Raw genomic sequence first — 23,730 nt, forward strand, 5'->3', positions numbered from 1 at the left:
TACATAATATTTATTGGAGTATCGGCCGCCGTAGCCGAATGGGTTGGTGCGTGATTACCGTTCGGAATTCACAGAGAGAACGTTGGTTCGAATCTCGGTGAAACACCAAAATTGAGAAAAAACATTTTCCTAATAGCGGTCCCTCCTCGGCAGGCTATGGGAAACCTCCGAGTGTATTTCTGCCATGAAAAAGCTCCTCATAAAAATATCTGCCGTTCGGAGTCAGCTTTAAACTGTAGGTCCCTCCATTTGTGGAACACCATCAAGACGCACACCACAAATAGGAGGAGGAGCTCGGCCAAACACCCAAAAAGGGTGTACGCGCCAATTATATATATACGTATATATATATATATATGTATATATACATAATACGAGTAGTACGGTATGGTACGGTACTGTACTGCATACAACAGAACTGGTTAGAACTTTCGAAAATATCTGAAAAATAATGTTTGAATCAATAATGTTTGCATCTTTGTTGAATCTCTTTTATTTGTATTATTAATACTATAAAGTGGCTGATTATTATTTGCTACTAATATGCAGCGTAGTTTTATAAAACGAGATTCTTTTTCCAAATTTTTGTATGCTGCTATTGTCTCCTGCAGCGTTATAAATTTGCTTTAAAGAATTTCTATCATCAAATTTAGCCGACTAGAGATTCTGAAATCTTCGTTTCCACGACAGTCGGTTCTACGTTACCGAAACGACCCAGATTTATATCCGGCCAAGGACTGTCACTCCAGCAGCATTCCCCGTATGCAAATATGGGGAATGTTTATGCTGCTGCAGCAACAACAACAACAACATTCTGAAATCTTCGTGCAGCATATTCCATTGTTTAAATTGAAACGCAAGCATCTTGGATGATACAATATAATGGGAGCAGATAAGTAAATTCAAAATTTGTAGCAACTTTTTGATTTTAATTTTTCAAACTTTGCAGAACAATTGGCTCACGTGAACTGCGGTTCATACTTAACGTCAAAGTCGGTACTCGTTTACGGCGGCCATCAAGCACAGTTTCAAACGATGCTTTCAATCCGCGAATAAACCGTAGATAAAAGAAAATTGATTGAGATTATTATCACGCATTTCTTTTTCAATAGAAATATGAAAAAGCTCCCAAGTGTACCTACGTTAACACTGTACATTGATTTACAAAAAAAGTTTGTTATTATAATTTAACCTTATTAAAACGTCAAAGTTTTATTGTTTTGCTTCAATTTGTGAAAGAGAAATGTGCGATAATCGCAATAAGTTTTGTTTCATGTGTGGTTTGTTGGTTGAGCAAAAGCATCGTTTTAAGTTACAGAATAATACAGCTCTGGTTGATGGCTACAACGATTTCTTTAAGCTTACATATACTACTTCTGATCGCTGGTATGAACCGGAATTGGTTTGTATTGAGTGTTCCTTGAAATTCAAGAGATATAACAGGTGGCGCTAAAGTAATCCTCCTATCAGAAAATGCTATAAATTTTGCGATTGGCCCCTAATGTCAGTTCTGTTTTTACATTTGTGTAGTAAACACATGCAAAATACACGTTAATAAACAATGTTACGCTACATTGCTCCAGAACGCGGAATATTGCTGACTATTTATTTGACCGGTCGGTGACTTTGGCACAACGTGAATTTCGTCGCAGATTTCCTCACCTCGAAGAGACTGGCACAACACGAGGCAGACCCCGGAGTAGCCGTTCTGCAGAGAATATTGCTGCTGTAGCCGAGGATGTCGTGGAAGCGCCGTCGACATCGACCAGACGACGTGCCACGAAAATATGTATCAGTCGACGGTCTTTACAGCGAATTTTGGTACAAGAGTTGAAGATGTTTCCGTACAAAGTCCAGACGGTGCATCAGCTGTTAACCGCTGAGCGCCAATCGCGTCTAACATACACTCAAGCCATCCTTAATCACCACCAAGAGGAAGATGATTTTTCATCAAAAATAATCATGAGTGATGAGGCCCATTTCCATCTTAGCGGGTACGTAAATAAGCAAAATTTACGCTTTAGGGGCACTGAAAATCCGCGTGTAACCCACGAAGAGCCATTACACCCGCTCAAAGTCACTGTATGGTGTGCTGTTTTCGCTGGAGGAGTTATCGGAACTTTTTCCTTCGAAGACGTCACGGGCCAAACGGTTACTGTGAATGGTGAGCGCTACAGAGCAATGATCAACGAGTTCTTTTTGCCGCAACTTGATGAATTGGGATTGGAAAACATGTGGTTCCAACAGGACGGTGCAACGGCACACACTGCACGTGCCACAACCGATATGCTGAAGGATGCATTTCCCGGGCGCTTATTCTCCCGTTTTGGCAATTTGCACTGGCCAGCAAGATCGCCTGATTTGACCGCTCCAGACTTCTTTTTGTGGGGCTTTTTGAAGTCGCGGGCTTATGTCAACAAGCCTCAGACTCTTGCAGCTCTTAAAGACAATATACGTCAAGAATGTGAGGACCTATCGCCGGAAGTTTTGGCCAAAGTGATGGAAAATGCCATAAAAAGGGCTCAAATGGCAATCAACTGTGGCGACGGCCATTTACATGACATCATATTCTCGACTTGATGTAAAAAAAAATTAAAAGACCAAATAAAAATAATCCACAAGAAGAATCAAAGTTTTTCATTTTTTTTTAAATTACAGCCAAAAAACATCGCAAGGTTACTTTTGCGCCACCTTGTAATTCAAAACTTTGGCAAAAAAGTCGAATTTCCTTATATTCTCCGATGATATGGCATCATCAGCCTTATCATAAAACCGGATCATTATAAAAAAAAAAAAAAAAAAAATTAGTAAAAAAACATTTTAAGATTTTGTTAGATTTCACACAACTCTATTAATTTTCATCCAATTACAGACAAATATAACTCATTCGACGCAAAATTAAATTTACTATAATAATAGTGTACTAAAAAAAATCCTCAATATCGGATAATATCGTAAAAATGATGTCAAAATTGAAAAAATGAAGTAAAAACAAAAAATTCCAAAAACTTACTACTACAGTCTCGTCAGTTTTCAATTTAAAAAAATTAAGAACACACTGTCGGAAAGGCTTGTTCTTGTTCTTTTTTGAACTAAAAAAAAACAAATTATAAATCGGATGGAAATTGGCGAAGTTAGGAGTGGTTGCTCACATCAACTTACTGAAAAAAAGTGTTTTGGCCAAAAAATGAGATTTTGTGGTGTATTGGAAATTTCTCCTATACCATTTTTTTTAGTTTTTTTATACCTACAAGTTGTGCTAGGTCTCCATAAAAGTATAATATCACTGTCGCACAGTGTTATTCATAAAGGTGTGACACCATTTAAATCCGCAGATCAGTTGGTCGTTTGAGTTGAAGTTTCCTCGTCTCGGTCGCCTCATTTAATGGACGCTGCCGGGAAATTCGGGAATTGTTAGAATGTTTAGTAGTGGGGTTGTGTGTCTTAAGCTGTTGTTACGTATTTCTTCATGGGCACTGACTACTTTATGGTCTCGATGGATATTATGCTTTAGTATATACCATTATGCTTGCAGTTCCCCAAGCTCTGAGCCACATTTCCATATTGGTATTATAATTATGTTGTATATTAGTATCTTAATTAGCCGCCATAGCGGAATGAGTTGGTGCGTGACTACCATTCGAAAGACATAGGTTCGAAACTCCAAGAAACACCACAAAGAAGAAAAAGGTTTTTCTAATAGCGGTCGTCCCTCGGCAGGCGATGGCAAAACTCCGCCATGAAAAAGCTCCTCATAAAAAATATTTGCCGCTCGGAGTCGGTTTAAAACTGTAGGTCGCTCCATTTGCGGAAGAAGATCAAGACGCACGCCCCAAATAGGAGAAGGAGCTCAGCCTAACTTCCAAAAATGGTGTGTTTAAGAAATTCCTCAAGTTTATAAGCAGCCATCGTTGGATCTTTGCCTGATGCTAGCACGACAGTGTCGCCTGCAAATCGTCGTTACCTGGCGCACACCTGCTTCCATTGTTAGAAATACTTGTCTTCGTATTTTACAAAAAAGTTGCCTTCCAGTTATATAGCTTTTCATTAATTTGCAGTAGTCTGTTGGTAAATAAGTTAAGAGTTTTTGTAGAAGTCCTGCATGTCACACTGTGTCAAAAGCTTTGGTTACGGCTTTTATCGATGTTTTCAAAAATATTGTCCGTAACTCTGTGAACTTGCAGGATGTTGGCATGTTTTTGCCTGAATCCGAATTGGTGGTAAGGTATAATTTTATCTTTTTGCATAATAGGCTCGATTCTGTCAAAAATCAACTTTTCAAAGGTTTCTAGATAGTGCTACAAAGTTACTTGCGTAGGATCCTTGCATGGTTTTGGTACTGCAATAATTTGGGCAATTTTTCTTACTTTTGGGAAATATTTGAAGTTCAAGATTTGTTTGAATAAGTTCCTTATATAGATAAGCCCCTTCTCTGGGAGCTCTTTTAAAATTTTGTCAATTAGTAGGTCTTATCCTGGCGACTTCTCTTTCATATGCCTTAGCAAAATTCGATCTAGTCCAGCTACCATCAAGTCTTCTGATAGTTGGTTTGCATAACATTTTATTTTCGATTTACTTTGTCGTTATACGGGGTCCAAGATTTTCGATGTGCCTCTTAAGGTTTTCGTTTTTATGGTCAAACTTTTGGTTTTTTGATTTTTTCTAGGATGTGCGCAGGTATGTTATAGCTCGAGGAAGAGATAGGTTCTTGTGGAATGGATTTCACAGTGGCGTTCATTATTGTTTCATTAAAATGGGCTATCGCACTGTCGATTTCGTCAAAGGTCTTTAAACTTATTTTATTGGGAAGTTTACGGATAACTATTTCTCTAAATGTATCCAAGCACGTTTGTTGCTATATATGTTTCTATTCGAAAATTCCTGCGTATTTGATGCTCTGATATTTAATTATTATTCGGGAATGGTCAGACTACAATTCAATTAACGATTTAATTAACATGTTGTCGTGGTTTTTTTGTTATAAAAAAATCGATCGGATCTGGACTTTTTGTGGGTCAGTTGGCCAGTATGTCCGATCGCCACTACTTATGAACTTACTGATATTCCTTTTATGGCGTCGAGTAAATTACGTCCTTTTGAGTTCGTCAATCTTGAATTTTTAGCATTATAATCCCCGCTAGCTCTGTATCGTTTGCCAAGTGTTTTCACAAAGTCGTTGTATTCTGATATGGAATTAATGTATTTTGGAGGAGAATATAGTATACAGCAGAGACTGTTAGCTTTTTGTCTTCGCCTTCAATTTTGATCGAACGCGTGTATGTTTTCTTTTTGGTATTTTTCTAATTCAATGCAATGCCCATTTACACAGGGAAATATTTGGAAGGGAAACATTTTGTTCGGGGGAGAATGATGACCGCGGATTTTGTCTCCCGTACTGGCGACACGCTTTGCGCTTTTGTTCGTATTTACAATCTTAAAGCAATTTTTGAGAGTTGCTTGATTTGTTTTCTTCGTTTCTGGGAGAAAGTTCTGAGTTCTGTGTTGGTTTTTAATCAAACGGAAGAAATTAGCGATGACAATCATCAGAATGCTGCTTGGGATATGCAGGATTATTTTTCCTAGTAAAGTAGGTATATTTAAAAAACTTATGGGACATGTTTGTGTTGAACTCTAATTTTTCCCCATTTTTAGATACTCAAGTTAATTTTAAGTTGAGTATTTATATAGGAAGTATTTTTAATTAAAGTTTTTTTACTCAAGTAAAAAAATTCATATATATAAATGCATGTAAATAAAACAAAAACAACAAATTGTTTATTATTTAACCAATCCAGTTTGCAATTTTCGTAGAAATATTTAAGAAACTGTTGACGAACGTTCTCCGCTGTACATGTTAGCGCGTTGTAGAATACATCCGAACCAGACGATGCTAAAGTAGTAAACGCGAAAATGTTGCCGAAAACAATTTTGCTCGTGTGACCGCAAATGAAACATGAAAAGAGAATTTCCAGTGTTTCCCTTTCAGATGTCTTCTTGTGTAAATCGGCACTTATTTAGATATTCTGGCAAAACTTTTATCAGTGAAGTGTGTTTCAGAAATTAGCAATACAGGGACCGGCACTCGAACTGTAACCAATTAAAAAGGCCATAAATTCAGTTTGGAAAATTACTTTTATTCAATTCAAAGTAAAAAATGTGTGAAAATAATACAAAATTAAGAATCAACTTACTTTTGTTCGATATGACCATACTTTGCCTTGACTATCGCCTTAACTATGCCTTGAGACGGTCCAGAAACGAATCGAATTTTTCAGCTCCTCGAGATTGGTGAATCTTTTATTTTGGACCTTGCTCTCCAAAATGGCCCAAAGGGAATAATCCATCGGACTCGCGTCTAGTGAATTTGAGAGCCATTGTGCGGACGTTATAAAGTTCGGAACGTTGTTTTCTTAGCCATTCGTGGTTCACTCGAGCTTTGTGAGACGGTGCCGAGCCTTATTGAAACGTCCATGGGCTGCCACCGAAATGTTTGTCTGCCCATGTCTTCAGAGTAACCTCCAGAATACTTTCTCAATAATATTTCGGACTTACCTTGAGGCCAGGCTTGATGAAAACGATTGGAGAGCGCCCATCTGCGGTTACAGCGCCCCAAACCATTACCTGTGACGGGTGCTGCCTCCTGGTGGCCAATCGATGACTCAAATTCTCGTTTGAACGGTCGGTCAAATAAACTCTATCGTTTTGGAAGTTTACGAATTATTAAATTTGAAACAATTTCTCGTCAGAAAACACAACGATCGGAAATTGATCGCTTTCGGCCAAGCGAAGCATCTCCTTTGTTCTCTTAAGTCTGACCGTTAAAGAGAAGTATGTTGATATCAAAGATAGATCGCTGCGGGGGGTCGAGTACCAGTCTGTATTTACTGCAACTGGCCCGATCGTTTTCATCGTTTTTCTCACGCAATGGAAATCTGACATAAAATTTCCTTTTAAATGGAACTATGGGTATCAGGTCGTCTTTAGCTGCCAAAAGCAGTGGATATTGCTCAGATAGCACCTTAAAGATTTATATGTGTCCCGAAGTTCCGTCTTCGTGCCAGAACCCATATTTATGTGGAACGAATCAATCATAGCATTTAGAGCATCGCCGGAGGTTGTACTCATGGTACCCGTTATGCATAAACATACACTTCTTTGCAGCCTGTATAGTTCCCGGATTGTGGACTTAACCATGCTTCGTCGCCACCAGACCACAGAAGCGTAAGTGATGATTGGTCTGATGAGTGCTGTGTATATCCATAGGACCACAGCAGGTTTCAGACCTCAGGTTTTCCCAAAGGCTCTGCGGCATTGCTGAAAAATCCTTAATGCACGATTCATCTTCAGTGAAACGTGTGTCTCTCAAGTCAGCTTCTTATCCAATATTACTCCTAGATATTTAACTTCATCGGAAAGACCAAGTGTCACACCTTTGAGTGTTGGAAGACTGAGCCCATCCAATTTCCGTTTTCTCCTGAACAAGACTATGGTGATTCGGATTGACGGAAAAACCTTGTCTCGTGCACCAGAATCCTCTGCACTTTCGTGCTAAGTCTCCTTAGGGATTTATCAGATGTTAGCGCACAGACATCGTCCGCATAAGCTTGCACATGAAAACTGAGTCCCTGTATCTCCGCTGGTAGAGAGTCTACGACGAAGCACCACAGTAGCGGAGAAAGAACAACCCCTTGGAGATATCCTTGCTTGGCCCTAACGGTGATTAGTTCGTCACTGTTCTCACCAGCGGTTAACAGCCTCTCAGAGAGCATGGAGTATATCCATTTTACAATGGTTTGATTAACTTCGTGTCGTTCGGCAGAGGAACATATTGAGCATTATCAAAAGCCCCCTCAATGTCCACGAACACGCCTATTGTGTACTCTTCAGCTTCCAGCCCGGCTTTTCCACTCTAGTAAGCGGGTTGATTTCTACTAAGTGGACTTCTCGGCAATACCCCCACTTAAATATGTTTCTACTAAACTAAAACTTTTTGTTAGAGAATAGTCGTCTTTTCCTGGTTTCGAAATAAATACCACTCTTCCGCGTCGCTATTTGGATCGTATATGGCCAAGTGTAAGACAGGCTGAGAAGATCCTTTTCAGGGCTTCAATCAGCCTGTCTCTTCCTTTATTAAGCATACCTGTCCCAGTCCACATTTCGAGGATTCCTACCAGAAGGCATTGACATTATATCAATTCGCAGTCGGAATTCGATAAAACGATGATCAGAAGGAGAGTCCTCTTCCAAAACTCGTCATCGGTCGATTTGATTTCCAACTGACCTATTGGTAAGTGTTAAATCAATCACCTCTTGTCTCCTTTTGGTCACAAAAGTTGGTTTGTTACCAGTGTTTTGAATGACCAAATCGGATGACAGGATAAAATCCAGTAACTTGAGACCTCTGGGGTTGCATTTGCTGCTTCCCCATACAATGTTCTGTGAATTTTAATCACAGCCCACTATTAGCCCAATATTATTGGATTCTGCATACTTGACTACTTCTCTTAGCTCCCTCGAAGGAGGTGGCTGCAAAGTTAGTTAAGCCAAAACTATGATAGCTTCGACACTGTTCCCACTCTTCAAGTACTTTATTTTTGCAACAACGATATCTCCGGAGCATTGCTCTTTTAACATCGTGCACCACGACATATCACCTAGACCACAGATACGCTTGTGACATACCCATGGTTCTTGTATTAGTATTATGTGTGGGTTTGTTTGCAGTTTTGCATGCCTACGGCACAGGAGAGCCGTAGGCGAGTTGATATGCTGCAGATTTATTTGTGTAAATATTACTTCAGTGATGAGAATGAGTTTATTTACGCTTTGTCCTCCACCTTATCCTGGACACGGAAATGGATTCGCCCCATATTTAGGTGAGGATGGCATCCGTACTTCGACTTCAGCAGCTTGAGAGACCCAAGATCGATACCCAGTACCAGGTGGGTACCCGCCTCCGAAGTGGTAGCGGATTTCTGTCTGGTGCACGACTATACGCTCCAGAGAGTAGTGTCAAGATCTTTGTTTTGAACACGGATGCGTGTGAGGAGTTCTGCTGAACTACAGGAAGGATCCGGAATCCAGACACTCGCTCGTACCAGCCTTTTTTTGCTACTCTAAACAAGAATAATCTTGCTGTTTTCGCAGGCTGGAATTTTCCCTATCACTTTTTCCAGCCATTCTCGGGAAAAAGCATTGGAACAGTGCACTTCTAAGATGCCGTACACCACGCTTTTACTCTCGAAAGTCGGCACGTCTTCGACTCACCGATAGCTTTCCAAAGATAGCTGTCAAGATAGTCTTGTTGCCCTTAGGACAATAGACCATCTCGTTTGTCGGTATGTATCTTTACCGTCATTGCCTTTGCTGCCAGTCTCGCGAATGATTCGCCAGACGTGGACGGAAGAGTGTCATTCGACATTTGAGGTAGTTTAGCCTTTGCCTTGTCAAGTAAAGATTTATCTGCCTTAGATTGGGCCAAGGATCCAGGCATTTCCGAATTCTGTCTCTCGACTTTCCTCTTCTTTGCCTTTCTCCTCTTCCCGGTCATTGGCAAGGATCTCGTTTCGTTTCTGGAAGAGCTCACATTACAGAGGAGTCCTCTGTTATGCCACGTTTTTCCGTTTCCAAATCAGGTGTCGAAGTTGACGGAGCTTGAGTACTTATCTTAGCTAATACTTCGGCTTTCTTCACTTTCTGTTTTCTTCGTTTGATCTGCCTTGCGGATAGACCAGAACCTGCGGTCGAATCTCCAATAACTTCAGTCTTTTTACCGGTACTTACCTGATTCGCACCAGGTTCGATCATTGTCAAAAACTTACTCGATACCAGAGATTCATCATCAATTTGCTGTCCAGTACTTCCAGTACTCCGAGATACTTCGCATGATCTTTGAGAAGTAGTTCGTTGTTGACTAGCTTCGAGAGGTTCCACGCCGGGACCTTATACTTCCTGGTAAAAAGTATCATGTCCATTTTTTCCGCGATTATCCCTAGTCCTGCGCGAGATGTTCATTGGTGTACCGTTTTAAGTGTGTTGTTCATCACATTACTGATAGTGTCCAGATACTTTCCCGTAATTACTATAGCTATGTCATCGGCATATGCCACTAGTTTTGGTGTCCCTCCGTCAAATTTCTTGAGCAGTTCATTTGCTACAAGTAACCATAATAACGGCGATAGCACCCCACCTTGCGGAGTACCTCTGCATGCATATTTGGTGACGCTCGTATCGTTCCGCTCCTGTCTAGCAAGCATCCATAGATAAACCGTGGGTTGCACATTATGTGACTCTATACTATTTAAAATAGCATATTTCGTAACGTTATTTAAAGGCCATTGAAATATCTAGAAATACACCTAGAGCATACTGCTTATATTCTAACACCTTTTCTATGTTTAGTACAAGTGAGTGAAGTGCAGTTTTAGTAGATCTACCATTAGTGTAAGCGTGCTGAGCCTTGGATAATTCGTCCGGGGCAATTGTATCTCTAATGTATGCATCTAGAATCGTCTCTAACGTTTTCAGGAGAAATGAGGTCAGACTAATGGGCCTGTACTTCTTCGAGTGGAGAGGGTTGCATTTTCCAGCTTTTGGAATAAGCACAACTCTCGCTTCTCTCCACAACACAGGAACATAGCTGAACCTGAAGCATCCCATAAATATTGTTCTTAACCATGGTACCACAAAATGGCTTACTTTTTAGAGCACGGCTGGGAAGATTCCATCCAGTCCTGGCGATTTATATGAGTCGAAACTTTGTATAGCTCATTCTATCTTGTTAGTCGTAATTACGTTCGTCGGGATGTCGTGCACAATATCTCTTCTAGTTTCGAGGTCTGTAGTGTCCGCACACCCTGAAAAATGTGTGCTGACTAGGTCTTCTAGAGAGTCCTCACAACTGTCAGCCCCCTCCCCGTTAATTTTTCGTGTTGCTATTGACATTGACGGATTCTTGGATAGCAATTTCCTAAGTCTAGCCACTTCATTAGTGTCCTCCAAACTGCTACAGAAGTATTTTCAAGATTCTCTCTTGGCTCTACGTATTTCTTTCTTGTATACGTTTAGTAGATCCTTATATTCCTTCCACCAGAACTCATTGTCAGCAACTTTGGCTAACCTATAGGATTTATGTCCCTTACGCCTTTGTGCTCCAAATCCTTGTTCCACCAAGGAGGCTTCACCTTGCGTCTATTATGAGAGTAGTTGCAAACAATTCAACCCTTTTCTCAAGTGCAACGTGTGACCTGTATTTTCGGGGTGCCATTAGTGGTTTTGATAGTATATCCCTACACAAGTCTCAGTTCGTATTCTTAGGATTTCTAAAGAATATATTTTTGGTTTTTGAGCGGAATATAACCTGAAAGCTTACATATATATCTGTGATCAGAGAATGAAGGCCCACTCAACACTTCCCATTAGAGTGTTTAATCAAGTACATACATTCTTCGAGGTTGGTCCAACATACGTGGGTTCTTCACCTCTATTAGCTATTTCTAGGATTCTCTGAAGAATATAGTTAAATAGAGACTCATATCGGGTGTTTATGTCCGCACTACCCCAGACCGTGTGGTGTGCGTTTGCGTCAGTTCCTCCACCAGAGCGTGCTTCTTTCTGGCAGTTGTTTCTACCAGCTTCCGAAGTTCTATCTGTGGTGCTTCTTCATCATGTGGCATATAGCAAGACCCAAAGAGTAACGTCTCATCTTTGCAGTCCTCCAGCGCCACCACTGTCAGATCGTCTGAAGAGAGATTATGATCAATATAAGAATATATACTTTTTTTAACCATTATCGCTTGTAGGTGTTTTAGTTATGTGACTTTAGACCGGAGACTATGTTGCCCGATGCTATCCTGGACTAGAGCCACGTGATCAAATCACTTTATCTTTTTACAATACTCGCAAAGTTTTTCATTCATTTAATGCCTTTTAAATATAGTTCATTGTTCAATAAAAACTAAATAAAATAAGAATTTTTGGAAAACTTTTGGGTACGCAGTTTTATAGCGAACATTGCGAATTTTCTTCCATATAAATGACATGTCTTTTAAATGGATGAAAATGCAAGAAAAGATTCAAAAATCAATTAAATTTTTCTCAAACTTACACTTTATTACACATATTAAATATGTATTATATTTCCGATTATAAAACTGAGCATTTTGACGGCAATTTTTTTATATTTGTTAAATTTTTTTGAATTTAGTACAAAGTTCAGAACTTTGATTTATAAAATGAACTATGACAATACCAAAATAAAAAAAAAATGAGCTGAAGACTCTTCTGAAGTCGTAAAAAAATTACCTACCTGTCACGATTAGATTGATTCCTAATTAAATATTTATTTTTTTATTTATTTAAAAACAGCAGTTTGCTGCTAGCGCTGCTAAGCACTTATCTTTTAAATAATTTATTATTGCACAAATTTTTAGAAAATAAATATAAATAAATATCTGTTTTTTTTAATTTCATTTAACATGTACTTAAATTTTTATATTTGAAACTTCGAACTATTTCAGAGTCTCTTGAGCTGTGCTTTGACGAGGAGAGAAGGTGTGTTCCGGAGAAAGAAACGATTTCTAAATTTTGATCCATTTACTCTATCCATGCGTTCTATAATTAAGCAGAAGAAACTATCAGTATATAAATACCTTGAGAAGCTTAAATGATGAGCTTCCATATATAAGCTGTATTATTTACAAGTACATACTTATTTGGCGCGCTTCATGACCGCATTGTAATTTATACTTATATATATCTACTCGTAAGTGTATTCATTATATGATGATTCTAAAGCAACCATGGAGTCTGCTCAAATTATTAATACCTACTTACATATATTAAGCTCGCCATTTTTGATATGATTTATTCAAATAGTTTTCTTTATTTCTTTTGGAAGATATATGTAAATAGGTACTACATATGTATACATTGTATGATCATATATAGCTATGTATTAGACCGGGGTGCTTTGTATAAAATACAATTTTTCGATGCGACAACGCGCCGTTGAAATTATGATTCCTCTTGTCATTACGAAAAAAGTCCCTTTCCGGCACATGTAGGTCAAAAATTAATTTCGAGGTTGTATAATTTAATTTTTATGGTTTAACTAGAATTTGTAAGTTACTTGGAATTTATCGTACAGAACTTCTTTTTATAGCAAGGATATTCTAATTTACTTCACATAACGGCTGTATGTAACTGCATAAAATAATCGTGCGTAACTCAAAATCCGTAATTAAGAAGCGCGATTTCCCATACAAAATTTCTCTCCCAAAATTTGAGATTATAAAATAATCCTAGATAATAACGATACTTTTTCACATGCAACCCAGTGTTATCGATAATTATTATTACGAATGTGAGGAGAAACATCAAAATAAAAACTAAATGTAATGGTCGCTGGCAAAAGGTTTGTAGACATAATTCTAATAAAATGTTTGTTGGCTGTTTGTTATTAACTAAGCGTGTATCCATAAACGCTTTATCCTCTTATTACTTGAAATAAAATGTAATATAGAAGTTCCCATGCGTATTGCTGCCATAATTTTTTGTAACCTCAGTAAACGTCATTTACGGATTTCCTCCTACTGTTTATTACTAGCCACCAAAATGCGCAATTAAATTAGCTATTCCTTCTCCTTGTATTTTCTTCATATCGTTAGTAATAATTAAAGAAACAAAAAACACCGAAATATTCCACCAAAATAATTTCTATGAAGAAAAACCTCTCAAGCAGTATTGTCAGCTGATTGTCAATTTTGCAGGTAATCTGCCATATGTGAACGTGTATATTAATTTTGTGGATTTATATTATATTAATATTAATATGTATACCAAAATGCTCAGAATGACGTCGATGCGGAATCGATATAGCTATGTGTGTCCGCCCATCCCTGTGTACGATAACTCCAGCAAAAAATAATATGTCTCAATTTAGTTTCTTACACCTCATTTAGATCCGACAAAAACTTTATTGATATCGGATAAAAAACTCGCCCACTTTTAATCTTACAACTAAAATTCCGTCCGCCCGTCTAATGTTATAAGCTATAACTTGAGAAAAAGCAAGGTCACTTAACTCTATACATGATAAGTATATACATATAGGTATATTCAAAATAGGTGAAACGCCCTGCTCCCACGGTAATTTGAGGGTGAAGTGTTGCAAATAAGATAAAATTACTAAAATTTGATAAATTCAAAAAAGAAATACAGTGAAAGTGATTTGATATTTTTTTCGCAAAATTTTTTAATTTTTATTTTTTACCGTTTTCCGTTCCCATTTTATTTAAAACCTTTTATTGTTGTCATACGTGTAGTAAATTTTATACTTATTTTTATTGTCGTAAGTGTAGTATATAATATTTTAAACGTATATATATATATGCATATATATATAATTGGCGCGTACACCCTTTTTGGATGTTTGGCCAAGCTCCTCCTCCCATTTGTGGCGTGCGTCTTAATGTTGTACCGCAAATGGAGGGACCTACAGTTTCAAGCTGACTTCGAGGGCATATATTTTTATGAGGAGCTTTTCCATGACAGAAATACACTCGAAGGATTGCCATTGCCTGCCGAGGGACGATAGCGATGTTTTTTTTAATTTCGGTGTTTCACCGAGATTCGAACCTACGTTCTCTCTGTGAATTCCGAATGGTAGTCACGCACCAACCCACTCGGCTACGGCGGCCGCTGAATTCCGAATTTTAAACGTACAAAAATATGTATTTAGAGGATTTGCAAGGAATCCTACAGTTATATTACATAAGTATTTTGAATTCCCACACAGTTAAAAAAAATTTGGTTATGCTTACAAATACTTTTAAGCCAATACGACACTTAGGACACTTTGTGAAATACCTAAATATAATATCTTATTTTTTCCACTAATTTTCATAAGTAGTATGAAAAGTAATGGAATAATGATAATAAGTAATAATGAAATATAAATAACAATGATATATTTAGCAAGCTGTCGAAAAAATGTGTTTTTGCAAAAATTCAAATTTTATATCCATCCAGTAAATGTGATTGTAATAGACAATTTTTGCTTAAGACAATAAACGCAAAGAAATTGCCGTGACACTTTTAAAACTTAACAAAATGAATATTTTATTGTTGAACTCGGCAGAATATCCTTTCGAAGAAGCCTATAAGAATGAGCGTAAAAATTTTAGAATAAAGTAAAAAAAAAAGAGATTAGTGAGCATTTCGGTCCGCAACTTTTTTTGTTAGAGAAAAGTTTCCACCTCTTTTAAAAACGCCAAATCTTACCCCAATCACCGTTCGGTTTTCCTACATACAAGGAGAGGCGGAGTGGTATAGAGCTCACATTTAGCGCGAAAAATTTCGTATATTTTATGGACCGTAACTGATTATTCTCAAATTCAAGCACAATACTTTGCTTTAGAAGGAGCTCATTTGAAATTATGTTTCGTTTCGATACCTCTCTTGGTACTGGAATTATAGACTAAAGTGTGGTCTCAAGAATTGATAAGATACAGTATCCGATAGATTATGACAATATCGAGGTGAAATGAAAGGTCAGTCAAAATTGTAAAGTTATGTCTAAATATCCATTTAAATAATTTTTTTTTTAAATAAATGTATTTTTATGTTTTGTTAAATATAAATTAAGTACTTGTTTATTAACATAAAAGCAGTAAAGTTTATTTTATTTATATTGTTGTAAAGCTTATACAGCTCATCGTTAAGTTAGTTCTCAATTGCCAACTCCAAATTGCCAAATGTGTACATGCACACGTAAATTTGGCTAACTAACTGCTGACAAAGTGACAGCTATCACGAGGCGTACCGGGATAAGGTTTTTATTTTTTTATCACAAAAAATATTATTAAAACTACAAAGCAAAGATATTTTCAAAACCTGCAATCGCCCACATTTTATTTAAAGTTCCAGTGAAAAAATGTGTCTTAAAAAAATTCATTCATTTTAAACGAGATGTAACTTTAAGTAAATAATATATAATTCTCTAATGTAGAAAAAATAATTAAGGGTAGTTTGAAATAAACCTGATTATAAACTCCGAAAAATCCACGTTTGATTAAATAAATCTTTTTTGTTAGCGCCTTATGGTAAAAAGTGCCTATCTATTCAGGATAATTTACATTTTTATTAAGACTCAGATATTTGGCTGTATACATATATGGTATGATGACTGTATATTTAATATATTGGTGTCCGCCGAAGCCGAATGGGAAGGGCATAGGATCGAGTCTCTGTGCATGAAATGTATTTCTGCCATGAAAAAGTTCCTCATAAAAAAATATATCTGCTGTTCGGAGTAGACTTAAAACTATATAATAATTCGGGCTATGCAGTTAATATACTGTAGTATAATTTAAGTAGAATATCATTGAGTTTAATAATTAGGAAAGTACTTTTTATAGTAATAAGGACAGCCTACCCTAAATTTTATAAAAATAGTACTGAGAACTTTTAACTCTTTACTTACCCTAGGATTATTGTAGCTAATGTTATACAACAAAATTAGAATGCAACCAGCCACCATTAAATCATTTCACTTACGTTTCACAGTTTGTTAATTATTCTTACTTTTTTGACGATTGTACGATTTGCTTTTACAAGTACATACATGAAAAAGGGGGCATGATCGGAAAATACACTTTAAATTGTAACTTCTGTACATTATTGTACATTCGTTAGCTCAAAAACAATAGAAATATTTTCTCATCCTAAGTAATCTTCAAGATATGAGCGTATCAGTAAAGGACAACTTTTGAAAATGGACTATACACATTTTCCAGCAATACCGGAAAATTTCCTTTTTTTCTGGATAATGCGATTTTTTAAGTTTTTAAATAATGAAACTATTTTTAGGGGTTGGCAATGTGTTTTCAAAATGTCCTAAAACCACAATATTTTTGTTTTGAGATTTTTGCTTCACCATTATTTAGCAATCATTGCCAGTGTGTTTGTTACCTTTGCTCGGACAATCCTAGTTTTAATATATTTTCAAAATAAAAACCTATCCTAAATTCGGCTATGTTTCAGGGGTCGGCATACGGTTTGGAAATCGCGATTTTCCAGTTTTTACGGATTTTGGTATCTGAACGATATGTCTCAATCGCATATACATATCTCCAAGAGAAATTTTATTTTCGTAGATGGTCATTAAAAATGTTCCTTTATTTGTGAAATATATCCGACTTTGAGAAATTTTCGCGAGGTCCTTCCATTTAAGGAAGGGCTAGTTATGAATTTGTTCGACATTTTTGAAGAAACGGAACAAATGACACCGGTGATTTTAATGGCGTTAACGTACATAGATAATTTAAATTCCATGGTGTTACCAGTTTTGAACGAATTGCACTTAAAAATAATACCTCCAATGTATGAAGATTAAGAAAATAAACTTTCGGTGGGTGCCGAATAACATTTCCAAATTGCTAATCACGTTTGGAGTGGTAAAAAACCTGGGCCTGGCAAACCAGTCATGAGAAAATTTTATTATATAGTATACTAGTAGCACCCGGCAATGCCAGAGCACTGTATATTGTGTCTCATTTTAGGTTTTAGGTACTGCATTTTAAACAACCGAGAAGAACTTCAGCATAGGCTATTATAATTCATAGAGGCGTCATTTATTAGCTGGTCAAATAGTATTCTGCCGCATTCGTGCATCGGTGTAGCGCAATGCCAAATAATGCGTCTCGTAGTTTTGTTCTCTACTCTGCAAAATTTGCAGATTTACTATTTTTTCCAGTTCCATAAAAACTATCTAATTGTTATGATGTAAGCAGAAAGGCTCTGTAGCTATGTATGTATGTATGTATATACATATGTAGAAGTAGTTGATGTTCCCTTCTTTGCGAGTATAGAGCTGTATAGAGAATCCATGGCATGTGTTAATCTTTCTAAGCACTAAATCGCCAGTTTAGATAACTAGTTCAAACGCTTTTAGCCTGACGTGTGTAAATGCTAACATTGGAAAAAATTATATGACGTGGCGAATTTATAAATGATTTAAATTTTTTGTATGCTTTATGAAGCCTCTTCTTTTCGCCAAGCGTTAGCAAGTGGCGAATAGATGAAGTAACTGGTACAAATGAACCTATAATGTAATGGAATGGTACAATATAACATATACTTGTATATAGAGCTGCCTTAAATTGCATGTTTTGAGGTATAGCCATACACACTAGCGGCGAATCTTACGCGATAACTTTGTTGTTGTTTTCGCATGCAAATTTTTCGACAAGTTAAGGGGTTATATACCTTGTGAGCCCGAAAAAATGGACGATTGTCATATTTGTTTTTAAATATGTTTTCGAACTTTTATTCAAATGAGTGCAAAATCCCCTTTCAGCTATATTAAGCAAATTAAATGAACAAGGCAAAATCTTCAAATCAATTGAAAAATGCTTGTGTGCCCTTGAAAAAAACATGCAATTTTTTGACTATGAATAAAACACTAAAAATAATATTATGGAATGCCAACGGTCTAGCTAAACACCAAACAGAGCTAGAAGTTCTGTTAAACAACGACGAAATTCACGTCTTCCTAATAGCTGAAACACACTTCACAATACATTCATATTTGAATTTTAAACATTATTCCCTATAACATACTATTCACCCCAACAATTGTGCAAGAGGTGGCAGCGCCGTTCTCATAAAAAATAATATAACTCACCACTTGGAAGACCAACTCAGCGTCGAGAAATTTCAAACACCTTCCGTTTCTGTCGAGGCCTTCGAGCAACAAATATTACAGCTTTATACAGCCCACCCAGACACCAACTAAAATCTGAAGATTATGTATCTCTCATCGAAAGATACAAAGGACGTTTTATTATAGGAGGCGATTTCAACTCTAAGCACATACATTGGGGGTCTAGGCTTACAATGACAAAAGGGCGCGAAATGTTTAAAGCCATAAGACTAAGAGGTTGCGAAATAATTTCAAATGGTAAGCTAACATACCTGATTTGATTGACTTTTTTGTCTCCAAAAATATTCCCGCAAACCATCTTTCTATTTCCGAAGGCTTCGATCTGAACTCTGACCACTCACCGATCCTTTTAGAAATATCAGGAAATGCGGTACTAAATAAAACGTCTCCTCGTCTATTTAATAACTTCCCCGACTGACAGTATTTCCAACTGCAATTACAAGCTGTAGTGGTAGATTGATGATCTTGATGATGCCGTGCTTCAATTCACGGAAATAATTCAAAACGCAGCATGGAACAGTACGCCCCAGCAAGGCGTCACATCAAATAAGAAAAAATACCCATCATATATTAAGTTGCTGAGAAATAAAAAACGAAAACTCAAACGTCGTTGGCAGTTAACCAGATATCCTAAGGACAAATTGAAACTCAACCCAACCACAAAACAACTACACGTTAAAAAATGATAATTTCAACCGATAGCACCCATCAAAACAAACGACACCCAATGGGCAAAAACCAATGAGCAAAAAGCAAATTTATTTGCAGAGAATCTTCGAAAAACCTTCTGTGCCAATGATGGATCTGAAGATATTGACATCTCGTCAAATTGGATTGAAAGCGATGTCAGCATTGAGCCAGTTAGTAACGAAGATGTAATGAAGTAATGAATGAATAAATAAGAGAGTTATTCCAACGCACCAGTTTGGCTTTCGAAAAAGTCACTCCACAATCGACCAAGTTCACAGAGTTGTTAGAACCATAGAGTATGCGATAGAGGATAATAAAGTTTGCGTAGCGGTGTTCCTTGACGTATCGCAGGCGTTTGTCAAAGTTTGGCATACGGGCTTACTCCACAAACTAAAATCGATTTTGCCCAGGAATTATTGCGAAATTCTTTCTTCCTACCTTGATGGCAACGCCTATTCCTCATTGCAAAAAGCAAGCGCGGGGGTACCTCAAGGACGTATACGTATGACTTATCGGTTCACGAGCAACACGTTACCACAACCTTTGCAGATTACACGGCTATCCTAGCAGTTGGAAAAGTAATCGAGACTACAACGGCGAAATACCAATCAGCGGTGAGTTCTATTGCGACATGGGCAAAAAAATGGCGTATCAAATTAAATAATTCAAAATCACATTGCACATTGTATTCGGCCTGAAAAAAACAATTTACAAGCCAGTCTACATAAACAGCGTAAATATACCGTACGTCAACGAGGCAAAATATCTTGGAATAACCCTTGATGCTAAACTGCGTTGGAAGGCGCATGTCAAGAAAAAGCGTCAAGAGCCGGAATTAAAAACAAAAAACCTTCTTTATCTTATTGGTAGACCCTCTATTCTGTCAACGAACAACAAACTACTGCTATACAATAAATTTCTTAAACCGGTCTGGACGTATGACATTCTGCTATGGGGATGCGCAAGCGAATCTTGCATGACAATTATCCAACGATTCCAAAATAAAGTGTTGCGCAGCATCGTCAATGCTCCATACTATCTACGAAATCTCGACCTCCATCGTGATCTTGGTATGCTACTCATCACTGACGTGGCGAAAAAGTATGCCATGGCTCACATACAACGTTTAAGTACACATGTCAACGCTGAAGCATTGGCTTTGTTTCAGCCAAATACTCATCGTCGGCGGCTCAAGCGTAAAACATTTTTAGACCAGATGGGCACCCAGTAGCAGCTGCACGTTATATATTTATACATTCATAATGAATTTATGAATATTGAGGCATCTTAGTTTTTCCCTTTTTAATATATAATATATTTTCAATAAAAATTGCTCGTTAGTATATTTATTTAGTTGTACTAGTTGTAATTTCTAAAGGTTATTCTGTTTATACTTTAAGATGCGTTAATAAAAAAATAAAAGAAAACAAAAATAAGGTATGTATCATACTGAAGGGTAACTCTTGAAGAATACATTTTGGTGTTTTTATTTTAAAAAATGTTATTATTTATTGTTGACATCGCCCCTCCCCTGAAACGCCGTTTTTTAGAAGAGGCTTGCGGTGATCACGGTAGTGCATGAGCAGCTCAACTGAAATCAAAAAAAATTAAATGATTATTGTAGAAAAATATTTTTTAGTGAATCTGAACGGTTTATTTACCAAAAAAAAATTTTTTTCTCGATATGAAAACCGCTTTGCCCCAAAAAATCGATTTTTGAAATTGAAAAATTAATTCCAGCGAACTATGCAAATATTTATAAAAAGTGAACCGTTCAAATTCACGAGGTTGTAACTTCGAATAATTAAAAAAAAGTTTATCCAAATCGGTGAAATAGTTTGCTGCTTAAATTCATATGTATGTACGTGAAAATAAAAATAAATTTTGATTATTTTAATTATGTTCTATAATTGATTTGGAAGACGCCTCTATTCACAGGAAGGATAGCATATGTGATTGAAAACGATTCTATTATTTTTCAAAATATTTTCCAAGATTTTTAATATACTTTTGCATTGAATTGAATTAATTTTCGATGCACATTGTCCAGTCACGTTTCCAGGGCGTTTTTCAATGCGAACACACCTTGTTACTCGTCGTACTTATGACCAAGGATGCCTCAATCTAACGATATGTGACATAACAATTTGCTCCATTATTTCTTACATAACAGCGATATTTCTCCTCTAACAACTGATTTTTAATAACCTTCCTGGAATTCGTTGTTGGTCAAATAGCGACCACAAGAAAGTTCATTGTACCAGTTTTTACGGTGCTAAGGATTGTATTTGTTGGCGCATTCTTGTCTTGTTAATCCACGTCGCAATTTACGACGGTAACGGTAATACTAGTTTAATGAAACTGTTTTCCCGAGATGAATTTCTGAATCTAATGTGAACAACACTAATATGGATCACACATCAAAATGTTCTGAGTGTTCTTATGGTAAAGTATGTCAGACTCACCAAAGGAAATGTCAGATAGCACCTAACAACACCATAAGTGGCCAAGACCGGAATTGTAAATAGTAACCCTCGTGCACTGATACATTCAGTTACTAACCGGTGTAGCTAAACTGTCCCTTCCGCAAAACCCCGAAGGTGCTAAGGCGGGTTGCAAAAAACTTAAAAACATTAACTCGATGATGGCCATAAAAGCTTTTCAGGGGAATCTTTAAATTTAAAACCAAAATAACTATATTAAAGTAGTATAACAATGTTATTTTATGTAATTATTATGTGCAAAAAGACGTTTTCCTTTATTGGGATCAGTACTCCGTTATAGACATATAAATGACTGCAACTGTTAAATAAAATAAGAATTGAAAATTGTAAAAAATTAAAAAATGTTCAAAATACTCCAAGTGTCTTGAAAATTATAGTTAAACCAAACATGTTCCATAATAATGAAATTATGTAGCCTCGAAACTCATTTTAAATCTATTTTCCGTAATGATAAGAGGAATCGTAATTTCGGCTGCCTAATGGCCCCGGCATAATATAATATGTATGTAGGTATTTACTTTTCCGTATGTGGATTTTTATTGTATTAAATTTTTATATTAATGCTGATTTTTAAATATAAATATTTTTTGATGTATGTAAATTTATAAATGTTAATGTGTTTATGACTAATTTCTACAAGCGTGGATTAAGCTATAAAGTGAGACAATAAATAATCTAATAAACGCATAATCAAAAATAATTTTCTTCAGTTCAATGAACGGGTTCTTCAGGTGGTTTCCTACTACAAAAGTTTTATGTTGATATGTATATGTACCTATGTTTCAACGTATTCCGCAACTACTAACAAATCAGGAAGTGCTAAATTCGATCTAGACAAAACTTTGTATACCCGCGCATATTTTAGTACAATTTGAGTTGGTTATTGGTTTCCGGAATCGAAGTTATAGCTTGTAACATCAGACGGAAGGACTAATATTTGGTTTTAACACATAACAAGCAGACGTGGCTTTTACATATTTTTTATTTTCATCAAATATAATTGTAGATGATTATACATATTTCACAATTAAGCCATGTACTTCAGATCTATTTGAGGTAGGGAGCAATACGTGCATCAGTTTTGGGCTAGATTTACTAAGTCGCTATCGAAATACTCATAAACGGGTGTGACGCCCAAATTTTTCTTCTTCTCTTTTTCTTCGTAGTTTATTTTTTCGCTTTATCACTTTTACCAAATTTGAGTAATTTTCCTTTATTTATAAAAGATTCCACATTATTTTCTTCTTTGAAAACTGCCGTTGTATGAAAACTGGGCGTAATTATGGACCGATTTATCCCTTTCTCAATATTAAACTTAGTTGGACAAAGATATGTTTCATTGAAATATATTAATTTTTGTTCGAGTTATCGCGCGTGCGATAATCCAGAACCATCAAATATGGATCCTATGCGTTCCAGGCCACATAGAAATTACTGTAAACAAAATGGCAGGTAAATTAACCATTTTGAGCCTTAGGAAAGGGTAACTTTTCAGGAAATAGAGGAAAAATAAAAAGGATCATACTGGTACAATCTACTAGATATATCCCAATCAAAATCAGTGATAGGTAGCTTAACCTTAACCGTTTTAAAGATTGTAAGGAATTATAGTTATATATATATATATACACCTATGTACATACATAATTGGCGTGTACACCTTTTGTTTGGGAGTTTGGCCAAGCTCCTCCTCCTATTTGTGGCGTGTGTATTGATGTTGTTCCACAAATGGAGGGACCTACAGTTTCAAGCTGACTCCGAACGGCAGATATTTTTATGAGGAGCTTTTTCATGGCAGAAATACACTCGGAG

At 36.6% G+C, this 23,730-nt stretch overlaps 1 protein-coding gene across 2 annotated transcripts in view; it reads left to right on the forward strand.

The window, feature by feature from the left end:
* LOC128858546 (WSCD family member CG9164) overlaps positions 1–22,598 on the forward strand; it is a 66,976-nt gene extending 44,378 nt beyond the window's left edge. The window contains exons 7-8 of one of the 2 annotated variants that reach the window (XR_008454025.1): positions 12,519–18,961; positions 19,039–22,598. Coding sequence is in view for 1 of the 2 variants with exons in the window: in XM_054094923.1 (XP_053950898.1) it covers positions 12,519–12,668 (150 nt within the window). In the remaining variant the exon portion in view is untranslated. Of the gene's footprint in view, positions 1–12,518 lie in introns of both variants that reach the window. The other variant, XM_054094923.1, reaches the window with a different exon arrangement.
* Positions 22,599–23,730: the final 1,132 nt, after the last annotated feature.

The sequence above is a fragment of the Anastrepha ludens genome, chromosome 3 (genome assembly GCF_028408465.1).
Source record: "Anastrepha ludens isolate Willacy chromosome 3, idAnaLude1.1, whole genome shotgun sequence".
NCBI lineage: Eukaryota > Metazoa > Arthropoda > Insecta > Diptera > Tephritidae > Anastrepha > Anastrepha ludens.